At 42.1% G+C, this 27,925-nt stretch overlaps 1 protein-coding gene across 1 annotated transcript in view; it reads left to right on the forward strand.

Annotated features, from left to right (window-relative positions):
- Nucleotides 1-4,356: 4,356 nt before the first annotated feature.
- The window catches only part of ubr5 (ubiquitin protein ligase E3 component n-recognin 5), a gene marked incomplete at its 5' end in the record, with an annotated part of 38,480 nt that continues 14,911 nt past the window's right edge, over nt 4,357-27,925 (forward strand). Inside the window, 34 exons of the mRNA XM_079227753.1 lie at nt 4,357-4,418; nt 9,296-9,340; nt 9,473-9,554; nt 10,888-10,964; nt 12,322-12,441; nt 12,928-13,231; nt 13,434-13,593; nt 15,162-15,311; nt 15,996-16,207; nt 16,427-16,543; nt 16,698-16,808; nt 16,989-17,143; nt 17,475-17,592; nt 17,758-17,942; nt 18,112-18,221; nt 18,640-18,752; nt 18,924-19,070; nt 19,202-19,313; nt 19,396-19,550; nt 19,639-19,836; nt 19,995-20,205; nt 20,436-20,562; nt 20,708-20,859; nt 21,636-21,731; nt 23,890-24,013; nt 24,162-24,259; nt 24,594-24,751; nt 25,853-25,944; nt 26,082-26,228; nt 26,428-26,546; nt 26,713-26,839; nt 26,960-27,089; nt 27,306-27,466; nt 27,629-27,868. Of these exons, the coding sequence (XP_079083879.1) occupies nt 4,357-4,418; nt 9,296-9,340; nt 9,473-9,554; nt 10,888-10,964; nt 12,322-12,441; nt 12,928-13,231; nt 13,434-13,593; nt 15,162-15,311; nt 15,996-16,207; nt 16,427-16,543; nt 16,698-16,808; nt 16,989-17,143; nt 17,475-17,592; nt 17,758-17,942; nt 18,112-18,221; nt 18,640-18,752; nt 18,924-19,070; nt 19,202-19,313; nt 19,396-19,550; nt 19,639-19,836; nt 19,995-20,205; nt 20,436-20,562; nt 20,708-20,859; nt 21,636-21,731; nt 23,890-24,013; nt 24,162-24,259; nt 24,594-24,751; nt 25,853-25,944; nt 26,082-26,228; nt 26,428-26,546; nt 26,713-26,839; nt 26,960-27,089; nt 27,306-27,466; nt 27,629-27,868 (4,715 nt within the window). The remainder of the gene's footprint in view (nt 4,419-9,295; nt 9,341-9,472; nt 9,555-10,887; nt 10,965-12,321; nt 12,442-12,927; nt 13,232-13,433; nt 13,594-15,161; nt 15,312-15,995; nt 16,208-16,426; nt 16,544-16,697; nt 16,809-16,988; nt 17,144-17,474; nt 17,593-17,757; nt 17,943-18,111; nt 18,222-18,639; nt 18,753-18,923; nt 19,071-19,201; nt 19,314-19,395; nt 19,551-19,638; nt 19,837-19,994; nt 20,206-20,435; nt 20,563-20,707; nt 20,860-21,635; nt 21,732-23,889; nt 24,014-24,161; nt 24,260-24,593; nt 24,752-25,852; nt 25,945-26,081; nt 26,229-26,427; nt 26,547-26,712; nt 26,840-26,959; nt 27,090-27,305; nt 27,467-27,628; nt 27,869-27,925) is intronic.

A 27,925-nucleotide genomic window follows, 5' to 3' on the forward strand; every position in this document is an offset into this window, starting at 1 on the left:
AAAGTTAACCCAATTCAGAGTGTTTTGTAATAGGGCAGCTTCACAGTATAAACCAGAACAATGTTACCGTTGTACGTTTACATTATTGATATATACAATTTTCATTGACAATGTAATTCTTTATTTTCAAACTCTTGAAGAATTTTACATTTGTATATGTGCCACTTTAAGGTAATGTATCGTATATAAAATATATAAAGCATTCTTAAATGTTTATGTATAAAGAAAACACACCAAATATGTTACTTTCTGTGCATCCTTCACAAAGCTGCGATCAATGATTTGTTCACATCCTTGTGGTAACTTGTTCCAATGCTGAAGAAAGAATCACTTTACTGAGAGAACAGCTGCAGGTCTTCTGTGGCTCTGCTGGGGCTAAACAGCATGTTATGTCTCATTCAAGTTACCTTTCATGCCTTTAAACACTTATATGTCAAAACACTTAATATATATTTTTTAATTTACATTTTAAACGTAAAATGTTTTCCAGTTATTATTCATCTGTTGAAATTCTTTTAAATTACACAATGTAACTGCAAAATGCATGCTTTCTTCCTACCAGCTTTATTTATTTTATCTTTAAAAGAAAGGTTTATTTTTATGTTTTATATACAGCACTTTGAGATTATTATTATTATTAATAATAAAGTCAAAGAAAAAACCTTCAGAGCCAGCATTTTTTTAATCTTGAAAACTAGCCTTTGCTACATGGATTCTGACTTTAAAAAAAGAAAGTAATCCGTCTCTCACAAGTCGCCCTTATGAGTGAGAGTGCAACACTGATTGCTGGAGTGTTCCTTCACTGATGTACTATAATAACGGTACTCATTCAGATGGTTGGCTCTATTGAAGACAAAGATTTAACCAAAAACTCAAGACCTAAAGCTCCACTCATTCATTTTCTTTGGTCACTTGGGGGCAGCAGAACACACTAAATAAAACCATGCAAATCATGTCACTTCATGAAGGCAGAACAACTGCTGATTGACACTTTGCTGAGCAGACACACAGCAGCATTAGCACTTATTTGGCATTATATATCAGACAACTTGACAAGTAGGAGAGAGAAAAAACACAACAATCTACTGTTATTATTAAATTATTGATTTGTGCAGCTTTAATACTTTATGTTGCATCGCTGTCTTTTAATGTGCTGTGCAGAACAAAAATAATGATTAGAACGTCTTAGGTAGTGCTCGGTTCAGTCTGGCACAGAGGAGCACACTTGTATCGTTTTCTGGTCAGTCAGGTTGCCCTGGTTTTAAAAGCGTGATGCAATGGGGACTCAGTTTCTTGGCCGGCGTCAACTAGTTACAATCGCCCTGCTCTTTTGAGCAGAACTTTACAACATCCTCAAGGGACAAATGGATTCTGTCGGGATCTTTAGTGGCAGCGTTGCCCCAGACATTACGGCTTTCTACGCAATGTCGGCCAATTTTCAAGCAGTGTTGTGAATGGCAAGCGAGACTAGGCCAACAAGGACTCACTGTTCTCTTTTGCTGTCATAGAAATAGACGTTTGTCTCGCTCCCAAAAAAAAAAGGGAAAGTAAAAGGCCTCTTATGAGACAGGAGCCGGGAACAGCTCATTACAGGACAGGGAAATGCCCTTTAAGGTACGAGGGTTTGTGCCCGAGGACCTGGACTGACCTGCTGTTAACAGGCAGAGTCCTGGGACCTGTAAAGATATGTCACACCCAGCACTAAGAGGAGTTATTTAAAAGGCTTCCTCTCCAGCCGGTGATCGTGTTACCTCACTGGGAATAACTTACACTTCTGCTCGTGGCCATGACTGACAGGAGCCGCTGCGGGTATACAGTTCAATAAGTTATCAGTGGTGAGGGTTGAGCTTTGGGTTTTTTGTTTCTCGGGAGATGTAACAAACCCAAATAAATTTCATAGCAGCTCAAAAACCTCACTAATTACCTCATTAAGTAGAACCTATCGCTTCTTTTATCCACGTTCACTGATTTTCTAAAGCTACAAACCCACTAACCTCCGAAGGCAGAGCAGTTTTCCTGGTTCAGACTCTTTAGTCACATATTCATCAACACCAGAGGTCATTTGATAACCCAGTGCCCAACTACCTAAAAATAGCTTGGGAGAATTCTGGGATTTTGTTTTGTTTGAGGGCAAAGGGACATCTGTGTTTAACTCAGTAAACACAGAGGTTTACCCCTAACCTTTTGTTGATTCTGCTGTTTACATGACATGTGGCAAGCAGAAAAAAGGTCAAATGATCAAATGAAAAATAGACAGTTTTATTCCAAATAATGATATCTGCAATATTGCCCATTATTTTAACTTAGATACCCTAAGAATTAACATTGCATATAACACTGAAGTATTGTGTGAGCAAATCAAAAAGTAAATATAAAGACATTTCTTCATACAAATCTATTAATAACATACAGCTTATGTGACATTTGTAATGGTTCCTCCATGATGGTAAAAAAACCACAACGTTACTTTACTAAACAGCTATTCCGTTTAAATCCTGACAATGTGAACTGCAGGCCAGACTGGAGAAAATAAAATAAAAGTTCATACAACAGTCACTTTGGATTAAAAAATAGGTTCAATACTCTTTGCATTGGCTAAGAAAGAACTGCAGATGACAGTGAGTGAGGAACCTGACATGAGGCAGTCAAAGTGTTCTCTCATGCTTCATTTCATATTATTATTATTATCTACTTTGGAAAGAAACTTCTCACTTTCAGTTCCAGTTTTTTTGGTTGAACATCTTATCTCTACAGAAATATTTGACAAATGGCCTTCCTGGACAGTTGTTAGGGTCTGGAGCTGCCTCTATGTGTCTATATGCAACATGTCCACTCTGAGGCGCAGTGCAGGAAAAGGAATGCTTTCTGGGATGGCGTTGAATCTCATTGTGAAAGGTAAACCCTGCCATCTGCTGGTGGAGAAAGACAAAGGCTTTTATTGGATTAGGGTTAAACCAAATATTAGCTGCATATTCTCTGGATTTCGCTTGACATTCAAATGTCAATCTCAACTATTTTCTTATCCTGCTTTTTATTTATTTATGTATTTTGCTGAACAAACTGGCCACAGTGTTTTGGTCTATTAGAGCTACTAAAAAAGACTTGTGCAAGCACAATGAATACAAATCTCAGTTGGATGATATTTGAGTATTTAATCATATTCCATACTGCGTCATTCAAAAACAGTTAGTTTTTTCTTAAGTCGCATAAAAGGATAACAACATTTTGTTGTGCATCCCTGTGTTGTAAAATAATAGGTTGGCCAGTTGTTCATCTTACATCTAGGAAACGGGCCAAAAACAGCCACTATATATATATATATATATATATATATATATATACATATATATATATATATATATATAACCTTTTTTTCAGAATCAGGGGAGAATTCTTGCGCCACTGCTGGTAAATCATGTCGATGATGTGGGGATATTACACACTTACAAAGTATTTAATGGGAATGAGCCCAGTGTGGAGAGACTTCCAGCTCTCTCTCCCTTTGTTCATTTTAAAATATATTCTAGTGTAAGAACAGAAGCATTACATTGAGGTCCCACATGATTTTGTTTTGTAGTTCCCTTAATATTTGGTGACATCATATTAAGCCGAAGTCTTGGTTGGTCAGAAGGGTGGATACCCCTTTTTTTTGTGCAAAAAAAGAACACCATCATCATGTCATTGATGACTTTTCTTTCTCTTTTTTTGGGTAATTAGAAATATGATACAATTGTTTAAATATATTTAAATACGTACTGTCCTGGTTTGTAACTGCACGAAAACACACAACTATTGTGTTTTTTTTTCTTTAGACATGAGAACCCGAAATTATCAATATTTTATTAGAAATCCTATTGGCTTAGCTTTTTGTTGTATTGTAGGCTATGATCTTAGCTCGTAAACATATTCCTATCCCTAGCTATGCTTAATCCTTTCTTTGGCCTTTGTGGTACAATAATAGACCTGCAAATGACTGCAGGTGCAAGGAAAAATGCAAACAAAACACAGATGCATCGGCCGAACCGGGTGAGAACAAAGACGTTGGAGTGTGAAAGTGTAGTATTTTGTAATTACAGTAGTCTTGCTTTTCTTCGCGAGGCCAATCCCGTCCAATTTAACACATTTCCTGTTTGTGCTCGGGGTCCAACCAGCGCAGTGGTTGCATGTGCACTAATCAACACACGGAGAAGAAGCTTGGTAGAGTTAAGATGGCGGCATGTGGGTGAGGAGGCTGGGATCTAAACTCGAGGGTTTTCGCCATTAAACGATTCCTATGAATCCACATATATACAGTAATCGAAAGAACAACAATTTCCGCATCTTTCACACGTCCGTGTGTGATTTTGGATTGACCCCATGACATCTATACACTTCGTGGTTCACCCGTTGCCGGGGACTGAGGATCAGCTCAATGACAGGTATTTTGTTGCGGCCCGTGGAAAAGAAGAATTTTAATCAGTACTTACTTGCGGGTTATGGTATATAGTATTCGATATTGTCATTACAAACTATGTTGACATTGTCATGCGTGTTCAGTCGGGTTTAAATAATTTAAATGACCCCCCCCGCCCCCCCGGGGGAAACCGGGCCCGGCATCTTGGAACAATCCTCGTTAGCCTGCTGCTAGCTAAACAGTCTGCCCAGTGCTAGCTAGATGCTAACCCGTTAACTGGCCATCGTACGAATAGCGTTAGCTAACACTAGCAAGCTGTTTCCTTGATTCTCTGGAAGGATTGGCTCGCAGTCAAAGTTGAGTTAGACAATGCGGGTTGGGGGATGGGGAAAAGAGAGGGAAATAGGGGTCGTAAAACACAACGTTGGTGAAAAAATACGCGTTTTCGTGTACAACTCGCATATGCAATCTTTTGACATGTGTCAGTGTTTGTTTTGTGGGTGTCGCGTTGATTATCATGATCAATGAAGTAGCTAACGTCAGCTAACTGATAGCTAGCTGCTAATGCTAGCAAGCTAATTCGCTGCCACGCTCTTGACAAAGCCACATATTTGTGTTTCGTGTTCTTTTGTGGCAGTGTATCATTCGAAAGTGTAATGGCACAATTTACTTGCTAACATCGTCGGAAATAATGTTTTCACAATTGTCCCTTTTTGAACATTGCGTACCGAGATAATATCTCAAATATGCAGTGAAGCACAGTTAGCAACATTGCATTCACATTAATCCTGTTATCTAACGTTACTTTAGTATGGGGGCCAGCCGTGGCTGTACAAAGTGTGTATGATCGATGCTGGACTCCTCAGCGTTCACGTGATCATACACTTAATTTCTTCACTCTTACCCAAATACCCAGATCATACTCGGGACAGGTAATTCAATTACACACAATATTGTTAGCAGTGGCATGCTGCTGGCATGCATCACACTGCGTTTAATGGAGTTTCTTTAGGAACATTTTGAAACTGAAAAGATCATGAGACGACAGTAGTTGAAAAACAAAATGTCCAGGAAAATGTGTGCGACCTGTATTTTGCAGAACATGTGATTTATGATAAACCTTTTTATATCATCCATTGAGATTGAACTGATTACTGAGCTGTTCTACTTAAGGGCAAAGAGGTCAATAAGTTGTTTTAGAATGACCTTGATATTAACAACTGGATATAGGCTCTGCGTATGTGGATGCTTTTTGCAGGTTGGTGTACCCTCTAAGTCTGGGGGGGGGGCTTTTTGGTTTGACTGACAGGAAAGCTCGGTTTTACTCTGCTGGTTATTGAAAAATTCACTCAAACATCTTGGTGGTTTGGACCATTGGTTCCTTAAAGAGGTCATGGCTGTTTCATCCCCAGGCATGCATGCCATGCATGCTACAGTCACCATGTGCTGCTGGGAGGCCTCCTCTCTCTTCCCTGTAAAGGAACTTGCAGTTGTCAAAGCAGATAAGTGCCTCTATCTGAAGTTAAAAGGCTTGGTACAGCTTGGCTCATTTTAAGTGATTGCCTAGCATGAACATCCGGTCAGATTTCCTCAACCAAGTGCCAGTGGTTTGCTTGACATAACCAAGGTCTGCTTTGACACAGTGGAATAGCAAATAGCTTTCCTCCTGTGGTGCAATGGATGTTTAGTACGTTGTTTTTTTGCTGTGCTTCAGTGAGACGGTTTTAAATCGGTCATTGGGGCGGGTAGACTTTGTGTCCGTGCCAGACTGGTGCCATTTGTTTGACTGACCTGGATGCTGTGCAAGTACATTTCTATAACCTCCTTGTAGTTTTTGGACTGCTGCACGTGCAGCTAATATGCTTCCGTGTTAAGCCTAGTTTATGGTTATCCGTCAGGTCGACGGCGTAGGTACGACCTGACGTCGTCGTTGAGCATTCGAAGTTCTGCATCGAGGGACCGCGTTGCTCTGCAATTAACCGCCATGCCGCCAGGGGGGTGTGCCTGTGTGGTTTCAGGGGTTATAGCCGAATTCCGGTCACAGTAAACAATGGCGACCAAGTTGGAGCGGCTGCATTTGGAGTTGGAGCTCATCAATATTGAAGAGCAAATGCTTATATTGCAAATGTTGAAGCGCAGGCGACAGAAGACGTTTGCGGAGGTGGTCTGTACGACTACTAAACCGGTCGAGGCTGGGGAAAAAGCAACTGCCGGAAATTACGTTCTGAGCGGACCAATCACAGCGCATGCGGTGTACGTCAGGCTACAGCGTAGGGGTCGACGGCGTAGCTACGGCGTAGGTACGCCGTCTTCCTGACGGAGAACCATAAATTAGGCTTAAAGAGGAGTTATATTGTCACCGTTTGCATCTCGCATAGTTAGAGATTTTTGAAGTGTTTTACATTTTGTAATTGTGAGGGCACATTTCATCAAGCAGTGGGATGACATGGACAATAGAAAGTGAACCAACGCATTTAAATTCTGACACTTTTGAATGCTTGTTTTTTGTGCATTCATGAGCTCTCTCTCTCTCTCTCTCTCTCTCTCTCTCTCTATATATATATATATATATATATATATATATATATATATATATATATATATATATATATATGTATATATATATTAATTAATTAATTAATTAATTAATTAATTAATATTAGGGCTGGGCAAAGTTGAAAAAAATTAACTGATTAATCGCATAATTTTTCTGAGATTAATCGCATTATGCGCCAAATTCAATAATGAAGTAAAAACTAGTGTATTGCGTGCTTTTATTTTAAAGTAATGTAATCAGAACAATATAACAGGCACTCTGGAGCAACAGCAAGTTAACAACAGTATATAAATCAAAAATATATGCTAGGGAAGAAAAAAAAAATGTATTTTATTTTTGTAATGCTTCTATATGACATTCAAATAAATATTGTGTTTATTTTCAGATGTTATAGACTATTTTATTCTAATTTATAATACGGGTAGATCAAATCAAGCATTCTGATTGGTTGAGTGAGTCACGAGGTGTAGTTTATTCAGCCATAAAGTACTGTACAGCCTGTTTACATTTAGAGCGTTCCTTATCAGTGCGCACTTAAAATAACAGGTAGATTTAAATTGCGCGACTGTTATTGTTATTTCAAGCTTCACAGTTACCAAACATGTTCGTGTAAACTTTGATTGTAACGTCCACAGTAACGACTCGCATACGTTGGTTTCCTTAACTTGCAGGTGTATTGCTTGAGTGTTCACAGTATTGCAACGGCGCTCTTCGCTAACAGTAACGTTAGCTCAAACGGAACAGCTAACAAGCTCACGTAGCATGCCCCACACTAGCATAACGAACGACAACACACACGTCACTTCCTCCCTGAGATGAGGAATGAAAAGGGTTTGACCACAAAATCGTGATAATTTCTAGTGAGAGATATTTACGTCGGTAATTTCCCGATGAGAGGCAAGTTCTCTAAACATCATGGAGGAGAAAAATGACGGAGAAAAGACGGACAGAAGCAGCGAGAGCACTTCTTTACATCGGTGGCTGCGTGTCATCCTCCACCTGCTTCCAACCGGCCTGGTCAGTAAATCTGCGATTTACTGACCAGGCAGTCAGTTTTATAGTCCCGTATGTGCGTCCTGTGCGTCCCGGGACTATTTTCTCTGTCGCTGAAATGAGATACACAACGGTTGGTGGCAACAACTATTTTGTACTGAAAGGGAGCTTACTATTTATAAATTCACAGGTACCGTATTATAAAAGCAATAAGGTACTCGAGGCAGTACTGTGTCTACAATAATGTACAGTTCAAGGGTTTGCCGGCACTCCGCTGCGCGTCGGGCCTAACAACTCCCTTGAACAGTACATTATTGCACGACACAGTACTGCTTCTCATACCTTATTGCTTAAGTAAAACAGCTTAATATCATGCTGAAGAAGAAACATTTGTCTTTTATCAGGGAACAACATAAACAATCTGTTCAGTAGTAAGGGTCCCTGTGAGGTAGGGCTGGGCGGTATGGCCAAAAATTCATATCAGTATTTTGTAAGATTCTGGCGGTTTCACGGTATATCACGGTATTTTTTTTTTCTCCAAATAAACACATTAATTTATTGACGGCGAAAAGGACCGCCATCGTTATTCACCACTCACTTGCAATTTGATATTAGTAGCGGCCGTAACGTTATTTATTTCTTTTTTGATTGACCTCACACGGGCCGGACTGGGAGAGCCGTAAAATGCCCAGGTCTGAACTACGCCGTCTGGGAAAGATTGCAGCACCTGTGTGCAGGAGCATTAAGCCCCTACCAATGCAAAAAAACAACGAGTTAACGCATGATTAAATAATTAACGCCGTTAATAGTTTCCTGCGTTAACGTGCCCAGCCCTAATGTGTGTGTGTGTGTGTGTGTGTGTGTATGTATACACACACCCGCCCCCTCTCAAGCCAGATGCATCCAACTACTGAGCATACAATTCTGTTACTCTAAAGATCTTTCTATAACTCTTTTTAAATTCACTTTTGGATTCAATACTGGCATCATCAGATTAGAGTTTCACACCAACTCTGGGCTGTGACCTCTGCTCTGATAACCTAGTCGTTGGTCAACCATATGTCACAGCTGATGAGAGCAAGAAAAACAATCCCATTTTTTCAGACATTTTGTCACTTTGAAATCATTTAATACTGCCGAGTAGGACATTTAAAAGATTTGAAATGCCCTTTAATGGTCTGTGTTACGGGGACAGTTAAATAAGTTGAAATAAACCTGGTTTGCACATCATTGGTTCATGTTTTAAAACGTATCTTCCAGCCCTGCATTTCTGAATTGCATATATTAATCTGCATTAATTGGTTCTTAAACTGTTCTGACTGTCATTAATATAGTCTTCATCTTCTTTCCAGGCTCCGTGAAGTCTCGGAGAAACTCAACAAATACAGCTATAACAGGTACGTTTGTGTCAACATTGGAACACTGCTTTTGTCTAATTTGATCAATTGTTGTACAGGATGGGGTTTTATAATCATGTCTACATCGGTTCATTTTTCTTTGTTCTCTCTCCTCCCTCTTTTCTAATGAAGTCATCCCCACCTCAGTCTGCTGGAGCAGGCCACCCTAAAACAGTGTGTTGTTGGTCCAAACCATGCCGGATTTCTCCTTGAGGTAATGCAACAAGATACTACATAATTAGCATTAATGAAACACTTGATCTAGAGTGTAGGTTTAATGTATAATTATTGCCCACCAAACAGTTCAGTATAATATGGAGATTTCAATTCAAACCGGGTCACTATTATCAGTGCTATAAAACTCTAGGTGATTTGCTTCTCTTTTTATTTTAGAGATAGACTGGATTTGATGTGTTTATATTCAGGACATGGCCCCAGTTTAGCCTGACATCGCCAAGCCAAATCGCACATTAGTCTGGAACTAAGAGGTGTTATCAATGTGTGTAGACCATAATACCCCTGAATTGTATAGAACTACAACCAATCGGAGCAATGGAACATTTGACGTAGCGCTGAGCAAAAAAGCAGAGATGAGCGGTGATGGTGTAGCGTCATGTAGAAAATGAGTGCAGCGAACGGCTTTATTCTCAAGAAAAGCTTCAAGTGCAGTTAATTTGTTCTTCTTTTAGCGTCAAGTTAGTTAAATAGTGACAAGATAGTGACTTCAACCGAAAGTTCCGTATCAGCGGCAGCCATCTTGGTCGTTTTAGTAAATTCCTTCCGATTGGCTCGTCAGAACTTGCTCTAAAATCTGTCCAAAGCGGACAAATGAAACACAAGCTCGCAGATTCGTCTGGTTCCCTGGCAAACTTCAATTTGGTTAATCTGGTCTCAACAGGGGCCGCAGACACACCGAGGAGGCATGCAGTAATTTACCTCACTTTGTGAGCTTTTGCCAAATGTCAGCAAACTGAGGCATGCAGGTAGAAATGTGTCCAGGATGAGTGTGCAGTCAAATGTTGTGCCTTCATTCTCAACAATGTGATTGTGCATTCACACACACAGTAGTGTGTTCATGTTAAATAATAATAACATTATCTAAATAATTAACTATATCTTCCAGTGCCTCTAAAATAACTATACTGATATGCACAGCAAAAATGCTGTGCATATAGACTCCGACTGCCTTATATATTACATTTCATTTAGCTGACTCCAAAGCGACTTACAATAAGTGCATTCAACCATGAGTACAAACTCAGAACAACAAGAATCAAGAAAGTACAATTTCTTAAATAAAGTTAAACTACAAAGTGCTATCAGTCAGTAACATTTAAGTACTACTACGGCGCTGCTTTCCTTATTCAAGCTGTGAAAAGGCAGAAGGCTGCTAAGTTGTTGGCTTTATGATATTTAATGTTTGAATTGATGCATGTGTCAAATTCCTAATTTTATTATTTTTATTCTCGCATTACAATACGGCCATAGACCTCCTTTTCATGAGGCAAATGTGTGACATTGAAAACCGTAAATGCATTATGTTCTAGGATGGACGAGTGTGCAGAATCAGCTTCGCTGTCCAGCCCGACCGCCTGGAGCTCAGCAAACCGGATGGCAGTGATGGGTGAGAGACCTCTTAATGATGGGATCTGTCCCGGAAACTGTTTTAGCTTTGGCACCGAATTGGAAAACCGATTGCTTGGGGAGATTTCTAGCACAAGATGCACCGGACATGCTCAGGCTCACTGATGGTTGCTGCGACGCCTCTCGGCAGAGTATGACGCTTGCACTCTTCGCTCCAAAGATTTCAATCTTGCAGGAGTGAAACAAATATCTGAAAACAGGTCTGTTCCCAAAAGGAGTCCTCCCAACAGGTCGCTGGGTGACTGAAGGAGGCTTGTTGTGATTATGATGCCTATTAAGCCATTCTCACCACAGAGCTGCTTTTCTTCCTCAAAGTTATATGCTTCCAGGGACAATTTTATATTTTTTTCTGCTTTTATTCCAATCTTGACACCAAACAACTGACGTTTGTGTAACTTTCTAATTGCCAGTTGCCTTTTTATTGTTGCGCAAGTCTGTGCAATTTAATTAAAATACATTTTTCTTCTCTTTTATTTGTTGGCAATGATGCATGTCTCATTGATAGCTGTCGGTATCCTTCCAGCAGAACAACATCCAACTGTGATTTCAGAGCTTTCAAGGCACCACTAGCTGCTAAATGTGCATGTGAATCAGATCGTAGCAGCCTGAGGATGTCCTTGCTCCAAACGGGAGGTGGTTTTCACATTGTAATTGGTTTTTCAGTGGCACCATTGTGGGCTGCAGGGATGCTATGGGAAAAGAGTGTGGCAGGTTGTCCTAGTGGCAGGTAGTTTGCGAGATCACTGAACAAGGTCAAACATCTTTCTGGTTTGTGTCAGCTTGTTGTCTGTCTAATTCTGCTATTTGTTTGTATTGTATCTGAATAATTTGTAATCCCCATTTCGGTATCCTATTGTCTTCCATTACAATCTGATACTAAATTATTTATTTCATTGGACTTTGTAATTCAATGTAACTATAGTCCCTGTTTATACAAAACGTTGGCAGAAATTGTCATTTCCCTTGCCACAGCAAAACACCATTTAAACCAATTATATGAAGAGCGCCTTAGTTAAGAATATTGAAGTAAACTACTTTTGGTTAATAGGCATTCCACGGTAAGAAAAGTTGAAATGGGAGAAAGCAGTCGCAGCCCCAAAATCCCAAGAACCTTTAAAAGAGGAAAGTCTTGAACGAGGAACGAGTTGCAGCCAATTCTGATTCTCAAGGGTGTTGCCATGCTAGTCGATAATAAATAAATAATATAAATCCCGACCCAAGGGGTCCAATTTAACAGACCGTGGGTCAATTTAACTTATGTTAACCCAGTTAATAATATAAGGTCCTGTGTGGGACCTCTGTAGGTTTGTAACTGATCTCCCATCTTTTGTTTCCAGTTCAAAGTTGAGCAGTGGTTCAGGGACAGGAAGGAGCTCCAGGCCAGGCAGGACTAGTGATCCGCCCTGGTTCCTGTCTGGCTCTGACACACTGGGCAGACTGGCAGGCAACACCCTTGGGTAAGTTCTGGCAAGGTTGACGGAGACAAACGGTTCTGTGAAAGCGCAGCGTTGGAGAGCACAGCCTTCTCGCTGCAGCGGAGCAGGGCTGTATTCCCCCCGCATTGTTCCTCATTCTGGAGAGAGAACTTCAGCGTGTTGTAAAATGTGTCTACCGAAGGCATAGATCAAAAAGCATGGCCACGTTCATCGACTGTCTTATGTTGACCACTGGAGAACGGAGTTCCTTACAGTTTAATGTTTAACAGAAACAAAATGATGCAATCATGCTTTTTTTCCCTCTTACAATGCCTGATTAAATTAGGAAGATTACCACTTTAATGTCTCCCTTCCTGCAAATGGTGCTTTTGCAAAACCCTATTAATTTGGAGTGCCCTGTCTTCGTTGTCACAAAGATGATGAATCCCTTCGAATCCTAGAAATGTCAGTCGGATGGTGTTTCCTTTTTGGGCAGTTGTGTCTGATGCCTTGCACTGTATGTAACAGGAGTCGCTGGAGCTCTGGCGTGAACGGAGGCAGCGGAGGAGGTGGAAGTGGAGGAGGAGCAGGGGGTGGCGGAGCTGGAGGTGGCAGCAGCAGCGGCGGAGGAGGTGGAGGCGGTGGCGGAGGCGGCGGCGGAGGCAGCGGTGGAGGCGGAGGCACGTCGGGGAGGTCATCGACGGCGGCTCGCGATTCCCGTCGACAGACCCGGGTGATTCGTACAGGGAGGGATCGCGGCTCAGGCCTGCTGGGTAGCCAGCCTCAGCCAGTCATACCAGCTTCTGTCATCCCTGAAGAACTTATTACTCAGGTACCAACTTCTCAGCGTGTGTGTGTATATCTTTTCTTTGAAAAAAAAAAAACAGCAGAAGCTACAGAAGTGATTTAATAGCCTTTTCCGTACTGAAACAAATTCAACCCTACAGCAAACGGTGCACATTTACTTGCTAATCTGCTTTCACAAAAGTATCGATAAATGCGTTTGTTACTTTGTCTCAACTGCGCCGTCCTAGGCCCAGGTAGTCCTCCAGGGGAAGTCCAGGAGCGTGATCATTAGGGAACTCCAGAGGACCAACCTGGATGTCAACCTCGCCGTCAACAACCTGCTGAGCCGGGATGATGAAGATGGAGATGATGGAGACGACACAGCCAGCGAGTCCTACCTCCCTGGAGGTTTGTCAAAAAAACGAGACCGAAAGGACAACAGTGTGTGTGTGTGTGTGTATGTATGTATGTATGTATGTATGTATGTATATAATCCTAAAGGATTATTAGGAACACTTGTTCAATTTCTCATTAATGCAATTATCTAATCAACCAATCACATGGCAGTTGCTTCAATGCATGTAGGGTGTGGTCCTGGTCAAGACAATCTCCTGAACTCCAAACTGAATGTCAGAATGGGAAAGAAAGGTGATTTAAGCAATTTTGAGCGTGGCATGTTTGTTGGTGCCAGACGGGCCGGTCTGAGTATTTCACAATCTGCTCAATTACTGGGATTTTCACGCACAACTATTTCTAGGGTTTACAAAGAATGGTGTGAAAAGGGAAAAACATCCAGTATGCGGCAGTCCTGTGGGCGAAAATGCCTTGTTGATGCTAGAGGTCAGAGGAGAATGGACCGACTGATTCAAGCTGATAGAAGAGCAACTTTGACTGAAATAACCACTCGTTACAACCGAGGTATGCAGCAAAGCATTTGTGAAGCCACAACACGCACAACCTTGAGGCGGATGGGCTACAACAGCAGAAGACCCCACCGGGTACCACTCATCTTCACTAAAAATAGGAAAAAGAGGCTACAATTTGCAAGAGCTCACCAAAATTGGACAGTTGAAGACTGGAAAAATGTTGCCTGGTCTGATGAGTCTCGATTTCTGTTGAGACATTCAGATGGTAGAGTCAGAATTTGGCGTAAACAGAATGAGAACATGGATCCATCATGCCTTGTTACCACTGTGCAGGCTGGTGGTGGTGGAGTAATGGTGTGGGGGATGTTTTCTTGGCACACTTTAGGCCCCTTAGTGCCAATTGGGCATCGTTTAAATGCCACGGCCTACCTGAGCATTGTTTCTGACCATGTCCATCCCTTTATGGCCACCATGTACCCATCCTCTGATGGCTACTTCCAGCAGGATAATGCACCATGTCACAAAGCTCCAATCATTTCTAATTGGTTTCTTGAACATGACAATGAGTTCACTGTACTAAAATGGCCCCCACAGTCACCAGATCTCAACCCAATAGAGCATCTTTGGGATGTGGTGGAACGGAAGCTTCGTACCCTGGATGTGCATCCCACAAATCTCCATCAACTGCAAGATGCTATCCTATCAATATGTGCCAACATTTCTAAAGAATGCTTTCAGCACCTTGTTGAATCAATGCCACGTAGAATTAAGACAGTTCTGAAGGCGAAAGGGGGTCAAACACGGTATTACTATAGCGTTCCTAATAATCCTTTAGGTGTGTGTGTGTGTGTGTGTGTGTGTGTGTGTGTGTGTGTGTGTGAGATGTTTTTTTTTTTCTTTAAACACTTTTTTAAGATTGGAGTTCAGGCTTAGCTGCATTTCAGTATATACAAATAGACTTGTGTAAAGAGTAATATAGTTTCAAAATGGTTGAATTATAATCATTGAAATGGTCGAGACAGTATTTGCCAAATTCATAAAAATACTTTGTTTTATTTAATTATTTTTGTGTGTGACACGTTGCATCCTTTTGTTCCTTGGCCCACGCAGAGGACCTGATGTCCCTACTGGATGCAGACATTCACTCAGCCCATCCCAGTGTGATTATTGATGCTGATGCTATGTTCTCTGAGGACATCAGCTACTTTGGCTACCCCTCTTTTAGACGCTCCTCACTGTCTCGCCTCGGATCCTCCAGAGGTAACTCAACAACTCATTTCTGACTAGTGAAGGGAAGGTGAGGTGTTGGAGAGGCCTTCGGTGACTGGTTGCTTTTGTGAGGATGGAGCTTTAATAGCTTAAGAAAAGAAAAGGCAACAGTACAGTAACATTTGCAAAAGCAAGCCCGTTTTTGTCTGTAAGTGTTGGAGAAAAAAAAAGGGGATTGATTGCAAATGTCAAGAAAATATAAATACAACTTTTCTCTGCTAAATATATACAATGATTTTTTTGCAATGGTTTTAGCTTGTTGTAAATGTTCTGTTCAGCTTGATTTGTATATGGGTGTTTGGTGTCACTGGCTATAAATGTTTGGTGTTGTTTGCTGCATGGCTGTAGTACGTAAGCTCTCTGAGAAAGGCCCGCTAGGCCCACCTTCTTAACAGGGACCCTTTTTAAAGGCAGTCTATTCTAAAAACCTACCTAGCCCACTTGTAGCCCATATGCATGCTTTCTTTCTTTCTGTCCATCCTCTTCCTCTTCTACCTCACACGTTAACATACTGACTCACCAGTATAATTTAGACTCCCACTCAATCTTCAGCGCTGCAATTTTGATTCTAAAGAATCGTATCTCTTCTCTCTTTATCCTTAAAACAATGTTGACGGGTCTTTCCCAGAGAGTGGCTTACTTCTATCCCACTGGTGTGACCTTATTGCATACCAGTTCTCCTTCTTCCCTTAGAGCGCGACTCTGAGCTGTTGCGCGAGCGCGAGTCCGTGTTGAGGTTGCGTGAGCGCCGCTGGCTGGATGGGGCCTCGTTCGACACCGAGCGAGGCTCCACCAGCCGCGAGGGCGAGCCCAGCTTGGACAAGAAGAGCATCCCGGTCCAGAGCCCTGTCTCCTTGGGAGAGGAGCTCCAGTGGTGGCCTGACAAGGTAGGAGGAGCGCAAACACAAATGTTGATTTAATGGTTATATAAAAACACAGAAGTACAAACCTTTACTACGACATTGCGTGTGGAGTTTTGACTATTTCCGTTTTCCTACTTGAGACGTTGCTGCAACTTGATTGCTGTCCGCTAGAAGCAAATTCAGTTCACTGGGCAATTATGGTTGCATTTTGCTTCACCTGACAGCTCTAATTTTCTTTTATAGGATGGTGTAAAGTTTGTGAGCATCGGAGCCATGTTCTCAGAGCTGGTGGCGGTCAGCTCCAAAGGAGAGTTGTATCAGTGGAAGTGGAGCGAACCTGAACCCTACAGGAATGCACAGGTGGAGAATTCAACCTATGTGACTGGAATTACCAAAGAACTATACTACATTTAATTTGTTTAAGCAGTATGCATCCACCTGTTATTGTAGCATGCTTAATGTAATGGCTGGACATCACTGGTAGTTTATTACACTTTTCTGTCATTTGTTCCAGAATCCTTCTGTTCATCACCCGCGTGTATCCTTCCTGGGCCTGGCCAATGAGAAGATCACCTTATTGTCTGCCAATAGCATCAGAGCCACTGTAGCCACAGAGACCAACAAGGTAGATTATGATTGCTCCTCTTGACACGAGAACACGTGTGCTCGGCTTTGTTCTTGGTAGCAGCACTCGACCACAGCAATGTGTAACCATAAGATTGGCTAAAGAAATATTTGACTAATCAGCCATCCTACAAATATTTATTTAATTGTGTGTGTGTGTGTGTGTGTGTGTGTGGCATAGGTGGCAACATGGGTGGACGACACACTGAGCACTGTGGCCTCTAAACTGGAGCACAGTGCTCAGGCTTTCCCTGAGCTGCAGGGGGAGCGCATGGTGTCGCTGCACTGCTGCGCGCTCTACACGTGTGCACAGCTGGAGAATAGCCTCTACTGGTGGTGAGAAGAGAAACAGTTTTTCCATTAAACCACACTGAACGAAATTCAAATTCTATGTTTTTAACAATATCATTGCCTCCCGAATGTCACCATAACATTGTTATCCTGCCAGGTGTAGCGGGAGCGTTCATCAAAGTCACACGCAAAACAATAGGTTATTACACTTTTCTCTTTCACAGGGTTATTGATGGGGAACGATTCTTTGTTTTGTCAGGTGCTATAACGTGGCATTCAAGCAAGGGTTAGAATATGGATGTCTGTCAATTAAACGTGAGAACTGCACGTGTCAGAGAAAGGTACGAATGTCTAACTGCATGTCATCTGTCTGCAGGGGTGTTGTGCCTTTTAGTCAACGGAAGAAGATGCTTGAAAAGGCCAGAGCCAAGAACAAAAAGCCAAAGTCCAGCGCTGGCATCTCCTCGATACCAAACATCACCGTGGGAACACAGGTGAGACAGTCGTTTGCTCTGGCGTGTTATTATTTTGTATGGCAGCGTTGGACTAAGTACCTCTTCTGTTTCCATTTTAATGTTTATTATATGTTTGTTTTCTGGTTTGAGCTCAGTACAAGCCTTGCGGTTTGTTTGAAATTAATTTGCCGTTCCCTTCCTTAGGTGTGCTTGAGGAATAACCCCCTCTACCATGCTGGCGCAGTGGCCTTTTCTGTCAATGCTGGGATTCCCAAAGTTGGCGTCCTGTTGGAGTCTGTCTGGAACATGAATGACAGTTGCAGGTTCCAGCTGCGCTCCCCAGAGAGCCTCAAGAACATGGAAAAGACCACCAAGACCCTGGAAATCAAGTCAGTTTAATTTAGTGTAGAAAAAAAAGCTGGTAATTTATATGTGAATGGTCTTCTATAATTGTATTTCATTACACTTTTAACCACAATTGGAAGACATAGACTTCAGTCCCCGTGGTTACAGAGATGTGCGAGAATAACTCTAATGTATCTTTGTCTTAATCCATAGGACGGAAAGCAAGCCTGAGCTGGTGAAGACGGAGATGGGTCCCCCTCCCTCCCCGGCATCTACCTGCAGCGATACCTCTTCCATAGCTAGCAGTGCCTCGCTGCCCTACAGTACGTTAGTATCTCTTGACCTCTAACTCTCACAACACTCTATCTTCCAGGCACAGAACCAATTTATTCCTCACTCTGCGCTCTCATTAGTCTTTTGACTTTGAAACAGATGGTTCGCAGGCTTTTATCAGCAAGTTTTTTTTCTTTCTCCCTGCCTGTTTTCCTGTGTATGCCCAGCTGGGGGGGGGTTTGATTACCGTTTCTTTCTTCTTCTTTTTACCTCCCCATATCAGCTTGCTGTCTGTGTTGATTAGTAATTTCCTCTAGTCCACCTGGTCACCAGATTATTTTTACTGTCCTAGTCAGGTGTATGATGCAGAACTACTTGTAATCACCAGATGTGAATACTAATTAAGTGCCATATCTGATTATTCTGTGATTTAAAGGACTAACAGTTAGTATGCCTTGCTACTTGCAGAGCGAAGGCGTTCCACCCCGGCTCCCAAAGAGGAAGAGAAGGTCAACGAGGAGCAGTGGCCGCTCAGGGAGGTGGTGTTTGTGGAGGACGTTAAAAATGTCCCTGTGGGAAAGGTGGGTGTATCTGAAATGTGTCAGTGCGTAGACGATCAATGTTTGCCAAGGTGGTAATATCTTGGAATAATATATAATGCTGGTGATCAAGTCAGTGGCTACTTTTGGATCAACCTGGTCCCTGGTTTGTCTTGAAGTTTCACAACGTCTTATCTTCATACTATGTTCCAGGTGCTTAAAGTGGATGGTGCATATGTTGCTGTGAAGTTTCCAGGGACATCCAGCAGCATGAATAACCAGACCACTGCTGCTCCCACTGACTCCGACCCATCGTCACTGTTGCAGGACTGCAGGCTCCTCAGAATCGACGAGCTGCAGGTAACGATAATTGCTCAAATTTTCTTTCTCGCAGTATTTTAGTGTGAATGTAACTGTGCAGGTGTGAGCATCTCTCCTCCTGGCATTCATATTGATTTAACCTTTTGTCTCTCTCAATCCGCTCCTGACAGGTGGTCAAAACTGGCGGGACTCCTAAAGTTCCGGATTGTTTTCAGCGCACCCCTAAAAAGCTCTGTATCCCGGAAAAGGCGGAGATTCTGGCTGTGAATGTTGACTCCAAAGGTGAGTCTTTGTCTTATTTTCTACGTCGGTGAATACTTGATACAGTTTTTCAATGTCCCTTAAACATCTCTCTGTCCTGCAGGAGTTCACGCAGTGCTGAAAACTGGTAACTGGGTGAGGTACTGTATCTTTGACCTGGCCACAGGCAAAGCTGAACAGGAGAATAACTTCCCCACTAGTAACCTGGCCTTCCTGGGCCAGAGTGAGCGCAATGTGGCCATCTTTACTGCAGGACAGGTGAGATCATCTCCCAAATAGGTGACATGTTTTTGCAGTTTTGCACACGCCTTATATATACAAATCTAAAATGTTGTTTTTCTCCCAGGAATCTCCCATCATCCTTAGAGATGGAAACGGCACAATCTACCCCATGGCTAAAGACTGCATGGGTGGAATTCGAGATCCTGATTGGTTGGACTTGCCTCCTATAAACAGCTTGGGAATGGGGGTGCACTCTCTGGCCAACCTCCCTTCTAACTCTACAATTAAAAAGAAAGCTGCTATTATTATCATGGCTGTCGAGGTAAACGCAAGCTCTTTATGAATACAATGTAAAAAAGAGAATAAATCTGTTTTTAGTGTAGTGTTTCTATTGCTTTCTAACCATAAATCTATAGAAACAGCCAAGGCGTCCAAATGATCAATACTAATCGGTACTCCCTTCATCTTTGTGCCCTTCAGAAACAAACGCTGATGCAGCATGTGCTGCGTTGTGACTACGAGGCGTGCCGGCAGTACCTGGTGAACCTTGAGCAGGCGTTCCTGTTGGATCAGGGTAGCCAGGCCCTCGGAGCACTTCTGAATCATCGCTGTGATGGGAACCGCAACATCCTCCATGCTGCCGTCTCTGTGTGCTTCCCTGTTAGTAACAAGGAGACCAAAGAGGAGGAAGGTAAGCTGGTGCTTCAGAGACAATCGATATCAGGAGAGCTAGGCCTAAAGTCAACATAATAAATCCTTTTGACGTTTGAGTGTGATCTCAAAAGTAGTGTATTTTGATTTCCTTGTTAGTCACATTTCTTTTCCCAGTGTCTCTTTTCCATTATTAGAAAAGGAAGAAAATTACTTTGAATGCCTGCGTCTCTTTTCTCTATGCAAAGTGACCATGCTGTTTTATTCCAGAAGCTGAACGGTCAGAGAGAAACACATTTGCAGAGCGTCTATCTGCTGTGGAGGCAATTGCCAACGCCATCTCTGTGGTCTCGAGCAACAGTTCTGGGAATAGGACCGGCTCCTCCAGCAGCAGAGGGCAAGTAACCCGTTACGCAATTTTCACACACGGCTCTCGAATAAGAATGGAAACTTTTTGCCTCCAATGTTGTCCAGTAATTTGAAAACAGCGGTGGTCTTAATTTCAGAGCCATATGTTGTTAATTATTTTGTGTTGTCACCAGGCTTCGTCTGAGGGAGATGATGCGGAGGTCTCTGAGAGCTGCAGGTCTTGGCCGCCATGAGTCCGGCCCGTCATCCAGCGACCACCAAGACCCAGTGTCTCCACCCATTGCCCCGCCCAGCTGGGTGCCAGACCCCCCACCCATGGACCCTGGTCAGTGCTTTTCTGCAAGATTGTATAATTCAGATTAACTTTGTCTGCCCTTTAAGATCCTTTTAGGGTTCTTATGGTCATGGAAAACCTGGAAAAGTCCTGGAGTTGTAAAATGGTTATTTCCAGGCCTGGAAAAGTCTTTGAAAAAAAATGTAATCCCAAAAGTTCTGGAAAAGTCATGTAAATGTATTATATTCATGTGTTCATGACGTTCATTTACGTTGAGTTTGAAATAATGAATATGCTTTTAAAAGAAAGACGCTCAAAATATAAGCAGGCATACATACAGGCATCTATATAAATGTTTATTTTTTTAATCAAACTAGTGTCATTCTTTTGTGTCATTTAAGGTTTACTGTATGCTTTTGAATTCTCATAGTTAGTTTAAATACTACATTTTCTCACTTTTTCATGTTTACACCGAGATTTCACAAAATGTTTGGTCATGGAAATCCATTGGTCAAAATGTGTATGAACCCTGTCCCTTTCAGACAGAAAAATGTCTTCAGCAAAAAGCAATAATATAAATGGACTCCCAGTTGAGGCGTTACAATGCGGTATTCCAGCCAAAAACGAGATCCTTTCTCTACTTTGGCCACAGTGCAGTCCAGACCGTGTGGAAGATTTCCAAAGTTCTAAAAATCCTGCCTGAATTGAAAGAGTATCAACTGCTGTGTTGTAAACTCTACTTCCTCTGCCTGATTTGAATGATACTTTGCAGTGAAGTCTCTCTTAACTGAAGTGAAATACAAAGACTGTTTTTATTCAATCAACAGACGGTGACATTGACTTCATTCTAGCACCAGCTGTGGGTTCACTCACCACTGCCTCCACTGGGACTAGCCAGGGACCCAGCACCTCCACCATACCAGGTAAAGTACCGTAATTTCCGTAATCTACGTGAATCGTGTAGATCCAAAGAGTTTTTGTTTTTGGGAGAGAGGGGCGTCAACTGTCCGCCGTTTCTGAGATTGGAGTGGGACACGGAAAAAAACTGAGGTCGCGATCATCTTAGCAATAGAAGATCTTTGTCGAGTCTTGGCCAATCAGCGTTAAGATGTCTACAGCGGCTTCATTTCCCTCCCACCAGTTTTTTTTAAATGGCAAGCTAGTCAGCTTGCTAACACGTTAGCTAACGTTGTTGGAGAGACAGCGAGTGAGATTACTGGCAGCGGAGAGTCCGTGGCAGCGTGTGACGTCAGACAGAAGAGCGGCGACTCAGCTGCACTGCAGTCCTACCTACTGACACCTCACTACATATAAGGAGAGGACAAGTGGAGATTTTGCCCAACTTTTATTTTAATAAAAAAAAAACGAAATGAGTTTCCTCCGTAGGGTGGCCGGGCTCCTGTTTATATTTAAGGGTTTAAGATCTACGTGTGGGAAAAAGTGTTTCCTCCAGTTAATTATAATCTATATAGTTATGTGGTTATAATCATGTCACATAGAGAGAGGTGTGCATGTTCAGGTTTACTGGTGGAAACATTATTCAGTGTTCTAGACCAACAGTGACGTCTCGTCTCCTCAAAGTAAAGTGGTATAAGTATGACATAATATGGTCAAATAAAAAGGCTGGTACATTATACATATTATGGCATATAAGTGTAATATTATGAAGTGAAATGTAGTAGTAGCAAAACAATATTCAGTATAGTATAGCAGTATTGCATATTGTAACTATTAAGTCTACAAAATATATATATATACACACACACACTACCGTTCAAAAGTTTGGGGTCACTTAGAAATGTCCTTTTTTTTCAAAGAAAAGCACTGTTTTTTTCAATGAAGATAACATTAAATTAATCCGAAATACACTATACATTGTTAATGTGGTAAATGACTATTCTAGGTGGAAACGTCTGGGTTTTAATGAAATATCTATATAGGTGTATAGAGGCCCATTTCCAGCAACTATCACTCTGTTCTAATGGTACATTGTGTTTGCTTATTGCATAGAAGACTAATGGATGATTAGAAAACCCTTGTGCAATTATGTTAGCACAACTTAAAACAGTTATGCTGGTGAAAGAAGCTATACAACTGGCCTTCCTATGCATAGCATCACATGTGTGGGTCCATTGTACTCTCAAAATGGCCAGAAAAAGAGAACTTTCATGTGAAACTCGCCAGTCTGTTCTTGTTCTTAGAAATGAAGAATATTCCATGCGAGAAATTGCGAAGAAACTGAACATTTGTCTGGGTGACCCCAAACTTTTGAACGTGTGTGTGTGTGTGTGTGTGTGTGTGTGTGAGAAATGGCTTGCATAATACTTAGTAAGGAGGCCGTATTAATGTTTGACTCATGGCTGAAGTTAAGTTTCTTCAGCTCTCCCCAGGTTGGCAAAAAATGCATGTCAAAATGCATCAGATTGATGCTTTAAAATATGGAATATTTACATTTTTCTTACGAGGGAGCATGCCCCCGGACCTCCCTAAAGGGGTAATATCCTTCTCACCTTTTTCACCCCTGACCCGTTTTCATCCCTGGTCATTGAAGGTCTTGTTCTAAAACCTAAAACACTGCACTATGGTTGTTGGCCTATGAAAATCCATCAATTAGCCGCATCGTTGTAAAAGCCGCAGTCTCAAAGCGTGTGAAAAAAAAGTAGCGGCTTATATGCTGGAAATTTCGGTACATCTTCATCATAGAGGAGGAACAAAAAGGAGCTGTGTCCCAAACCTATACTACATCCTGGTTCTACACATATTAGTAGTCCTACTACTGCTTCACAAAGAGACATCAAATGTTTTTTCCAAAGATTTAATATTTATATAGTATATTTATTTATTTTTTCCTGGATTTCTTTGGAGCTGTTGCACCACCACCCTCAATTTATTTCAAACCTTCCGGCTGTGAGCAAATCTTCTGCTTCTTTTGAGTATTGCATTGTGGGAGATTAGTGTGTTTCAACGGCACACACTAAAATCAACTGGTTTGGTTTGACTGTACTTTTTTTTGTTTTCATACACTCGTGGTCACACGTGTTGCGTCTGTCATCTAATGCTTTGTCCTCTCCTTTTGAGCAGGGCCGTCCACTGAGCCATCTGTGGTAGAATCTAAAGACAGGAAGGCCAACGCCCACCTTATCCTAAAGCTGATGTGTGACAGTGTTGTTCTGAGGCCACACCTACGGGGGCTACTCTCTGCCAAGTACGTTTCTTTATTTCTATACGCTCATACTTCCTTAGTGCTTACTGTAACAAAACGAATGCACTTTCCTTTCTTTATCTGACATTCAGTGTTTATTTAGCTTGTTTATCTGTCCCTCATGTGTGTCCTTGTTGATGTTCTTTGACAGGGATGCCCGTGGAATGACCCCATTCATGCTGGGAGTCAGTGGGAGAGCCTACCCTGCAGCCATCACTGTACTGGAGGCTGCTCAGAAAATGGCCAAGGGTAAGTTAATAAGTCATCTTTCTGTTGTCAACTAGTTTGTCATTTTAAGGGAGACTGTTAGGATTTCAAACCTGTATTCAAATGCCCGCCTAGTATTGTGCACATTATACTGAAGTTTGTATGACCCACTACTTTTTGTGAACATATTCTGAGAAAACATCTCACTTTTTGGGAATCTGATGCCATTTTAAGGTGATTTAACAGCTGGGACATTAGAGGTTGACTGAGTTATGTGAATCTTGACCTCTTTAGCTGCTATGCTTACAACAGCTGACTCCATGTTGTAACTGGCATTCCTCCTGTTTCCATATTTTCCTCCAAATGTCTAACACAGTGGGTGACCCGGGCATTGCGGAGAAGGAGGAAGCAGACACTGTGTTCATGGAAATGATTTGCCCCTCGGGGACCAACCCAGATGATTCGCCCCTCTATGTTCTCTGCTGCAATGACACCTGCAGTTTCACTTGGACTGGAGCTGAGCACATAAACCAGGTCAGCCCTAGAGGATATCATTACACCGAAATGAGAGGAAAAGCACTCATCTGGGGAAAAAGTGACTTGTCGTAGCCTGCTCTATAGCAGCATTACACACTGCAGTGTTTCCCCTACAGTTATAATAGGGGGGCCCTGCTCCAGCAGTTATAGGCTACCATGGCGAAAAGAAAGGCAGAGCAGGCGCCCCAGAAAAAGGTCTGCCTAACATTCAAACATGAGTAGCTAGATGAAATAGTCCAAACTGACAGAGGTAGGATGAAACTTTCAGACATATTTAAATATGAAGAATATGAAGTTATTACATTGTTTATATAGGCTACCTTTAGGAAAAGTGACACCATGTCAATTTAATAGGCCTATAATTATTGTTAAGCACTGCATTAGCATTTTTCTTTCAATGAAGTTCCACTTAAATGTTGTACCTGCTGAGAAATGACTAAACATCTTTGATACTTTTATTTTTTATATATATCATTATCAGTCATAACCAGTCATAACCTCCCCTAATTGAAGTTCAACAAAGATCCTTTAAGTTCAACTAAACTGACTGGTAAAACACCATCATTAAAATGTTCCCAAGGCTCAGCCATTATAAAGGATATTGAATAAATATCAACCTTGTATACATATTGATGCATTTGCTGTCATCTCTTTGAATCCCCTATGGCTAACGCAGGCTTGTGGTCATTTTCGGCAGGTCGCGTGGTTGCGAATTGCTCACAGTGCTGAAATGTGCGCTCGAAAAAAAACAACCATTTGTTCAGTGCTGAAAAGAATTTGAGGGAACATTGAACAGCTTGCCAGGTCAACTTTTGTAGCTTCAGGGAGCCCTCCACCTCATAAGTGTAACCTCACTAATTTTGGAGACAGTTTTTGTTAATCTCTCTCTGTATCAGGGTTTATGCGGTCATGAAAATACTTTAAAAGTCACATCATTTGAAAAAAGGGCAATTTCCAGGCCTGGAGAACTTTTGGAAAAATACATGAACCCAGAAAGTGTTGGCATGGCAAAGATCTTGGAAATGTATTTGTATAGATGTGTATGAACCCATTTATAATGAAAATGTGCCCGTTTCTCATCACTGACTTTGCATTTAGGATATCTTTGAATGTCGGACCTGCGGTTTGCTGGAGTCCCTCTGCTGCTGCACGGAGTGTGCAAGGGTGTGTCACAAAGGACACGACTGCAAGTAAGTCCTAGTTTTGAGCGTTGGCCTCGTTAAATCTTTGTGAAAGGTTTTCATCTTTTTACCATTTACTTTTCACCGGCTGCGTTCAACACTGGGTTTGTACGTATCGCCATAACTTTGTTTCTGTTCTTTCCCAGGCTGAAGAGGACCTCTCCCACAGCATACTGTGACTGCTGGGAGAAATGTAAGTGTAAGACGCTGATCGCCGGTCAGAAGGCTGCTCGTCTGGATCTGCTGTACAGGTTACTCACAACCACCAACCTGGTCACAACACCCAACAGCAGGTAAGACCCCTCTTTTCTCTGTGTTAATCTCCAACCTGCAGTTAGTGTTGCGTCTTTTCTGTACTTCATAATTGGCAAATAACTGCAGGCATTTCTGACTAAATCAGCGTGATGATATTATTTTTACACAGAAGGTACTTGATAGTGAGGCTGAAGTTATATTTCTGACCAATTTTTTCTTTTTTATTCCCATCTGCAGGGGAGAGCATATATTACTATTCCTAGTGCAGACTGTTGCCAGGCAGAGTGTTGAGCACTGTCAGTACAGGCCGCCACGCATTAGAGAAGACAGGAACCGCAAGGCTGCGAATGCAGAAGGTAGGTTCAGGATCCCTCTCGCATATTACCCAACCTTTACACAAGATTATCTCCCCACTCACTTCTTTCAGTACTAACCGTGGTCTAGAGGGGGGATTTTTTACAAAATAAAATCCTCCGAGGCATCTGGTGTATGACAACGTTCTTCTTCTTTCCTCTCTTTCAGACTCTGACATGCCAGACCACGATCTAGAACCTCCCCGCTTTGCACAGCTGGCTCTTGAGAGGGTTCTGCAGGACTGGAACGCCCTGAAGTCTATGATCATGTTTGGCTCTCAGGAGAATAAAGACCCGTAAGTATTGCTGCAAAACGCTTAAGAAGAGCTTGACTGAGTGTCATTTAGTTTGTGGTGCTCAAATAACTGAAAAGTGACACGCACGTATTTTGAGTATTTCTGTTTTGTATGTCCTAGACTGAGTGCCAGCAGCAGAATTGCCCACCTCCTCCCTGAAGAGCAGGTCTACTTAAATCAACAAAGTGGCACCATTCGCCTTGACTGTTTCACCCACTGCCTCATTGTCAAGTGTGCGCCTGACATCACTGTAAGTCCAGTTAGTTTGTCTGCTTCAGGAACAAGACAATTGTTTTCCTCCTCGACTTCACACTTATTTGACGCAATGTGAAATAAAATGTCCCATTTCTGAATAATTCTCACCTCCCATATTACCAGTAATGCACCTTCTTTGATTTGTATTGCTGTTACTTGCCCTTGAGTAAGTATTTTGTTCATCAGTTTTGTTTTTGTTCTCATGTATTAGTTTATAGACACCTTGCTGGGTACACTAGTGAAAGAGCTGCAGAACAAGTACACTCCCGGCCGGAGAGAAGAGGCAGTCAATGTCACCAGGAGGTTCCTGCGCTCTGTAGCCCGGGTATTCGTCATCCTCAGCGTGGAGATGGCCTCGTCCAAGAAGAAAAAGTAAGAACACACTTCGTTAAGGTTTTCAAGCAAAGTTTTCATCAAAGGCTGTTGGAATTATTTGTAACTTAAGTTACATCCGCTCAATTCTACCACACAATTGGGACTACACAATGAGACCAAATAAACACGCCTTTTAATTATTTTTTTAAAATCTTCCAGCAACTTCATCCCCCAGCCCATTGGGAAATGTCGACGGGTTTTCCAAGCGCTACTTCCGTACGCGGTGGAGGAGCTGTGTAACGTAGCAGAGTCGCTGATCGTGCCGGTGCGAATGGGGATAGCGAGACCCACTGCTCCGTTCACTTTGGCCAGCACCAGCATAGACGCCGTTCAGGGCAGCGAGGAGCTCTTCTCTGTGGAACCGCTGCCTCCAAGACCCTCACCTGACCAGTCCAGCAGGTCAGTTTGTTTTAACAGGATTCTTACGGTCATGGAAAACCTGGAAAAGTCATGGAA

The sequence above is a fragment of the Taurulus bubalis genome (assembly GCF_910589615.1).
Source record: "Taurulus bubalis genome assembly, chromosome: 12".
Classification (NCBI taxonomy): domain Eukaryota; kingdom Metazoa; phylum Chordata; class Actinopteri; order Perciformes; family Cottidae; genus Taurulus; species Taurulus bubalis.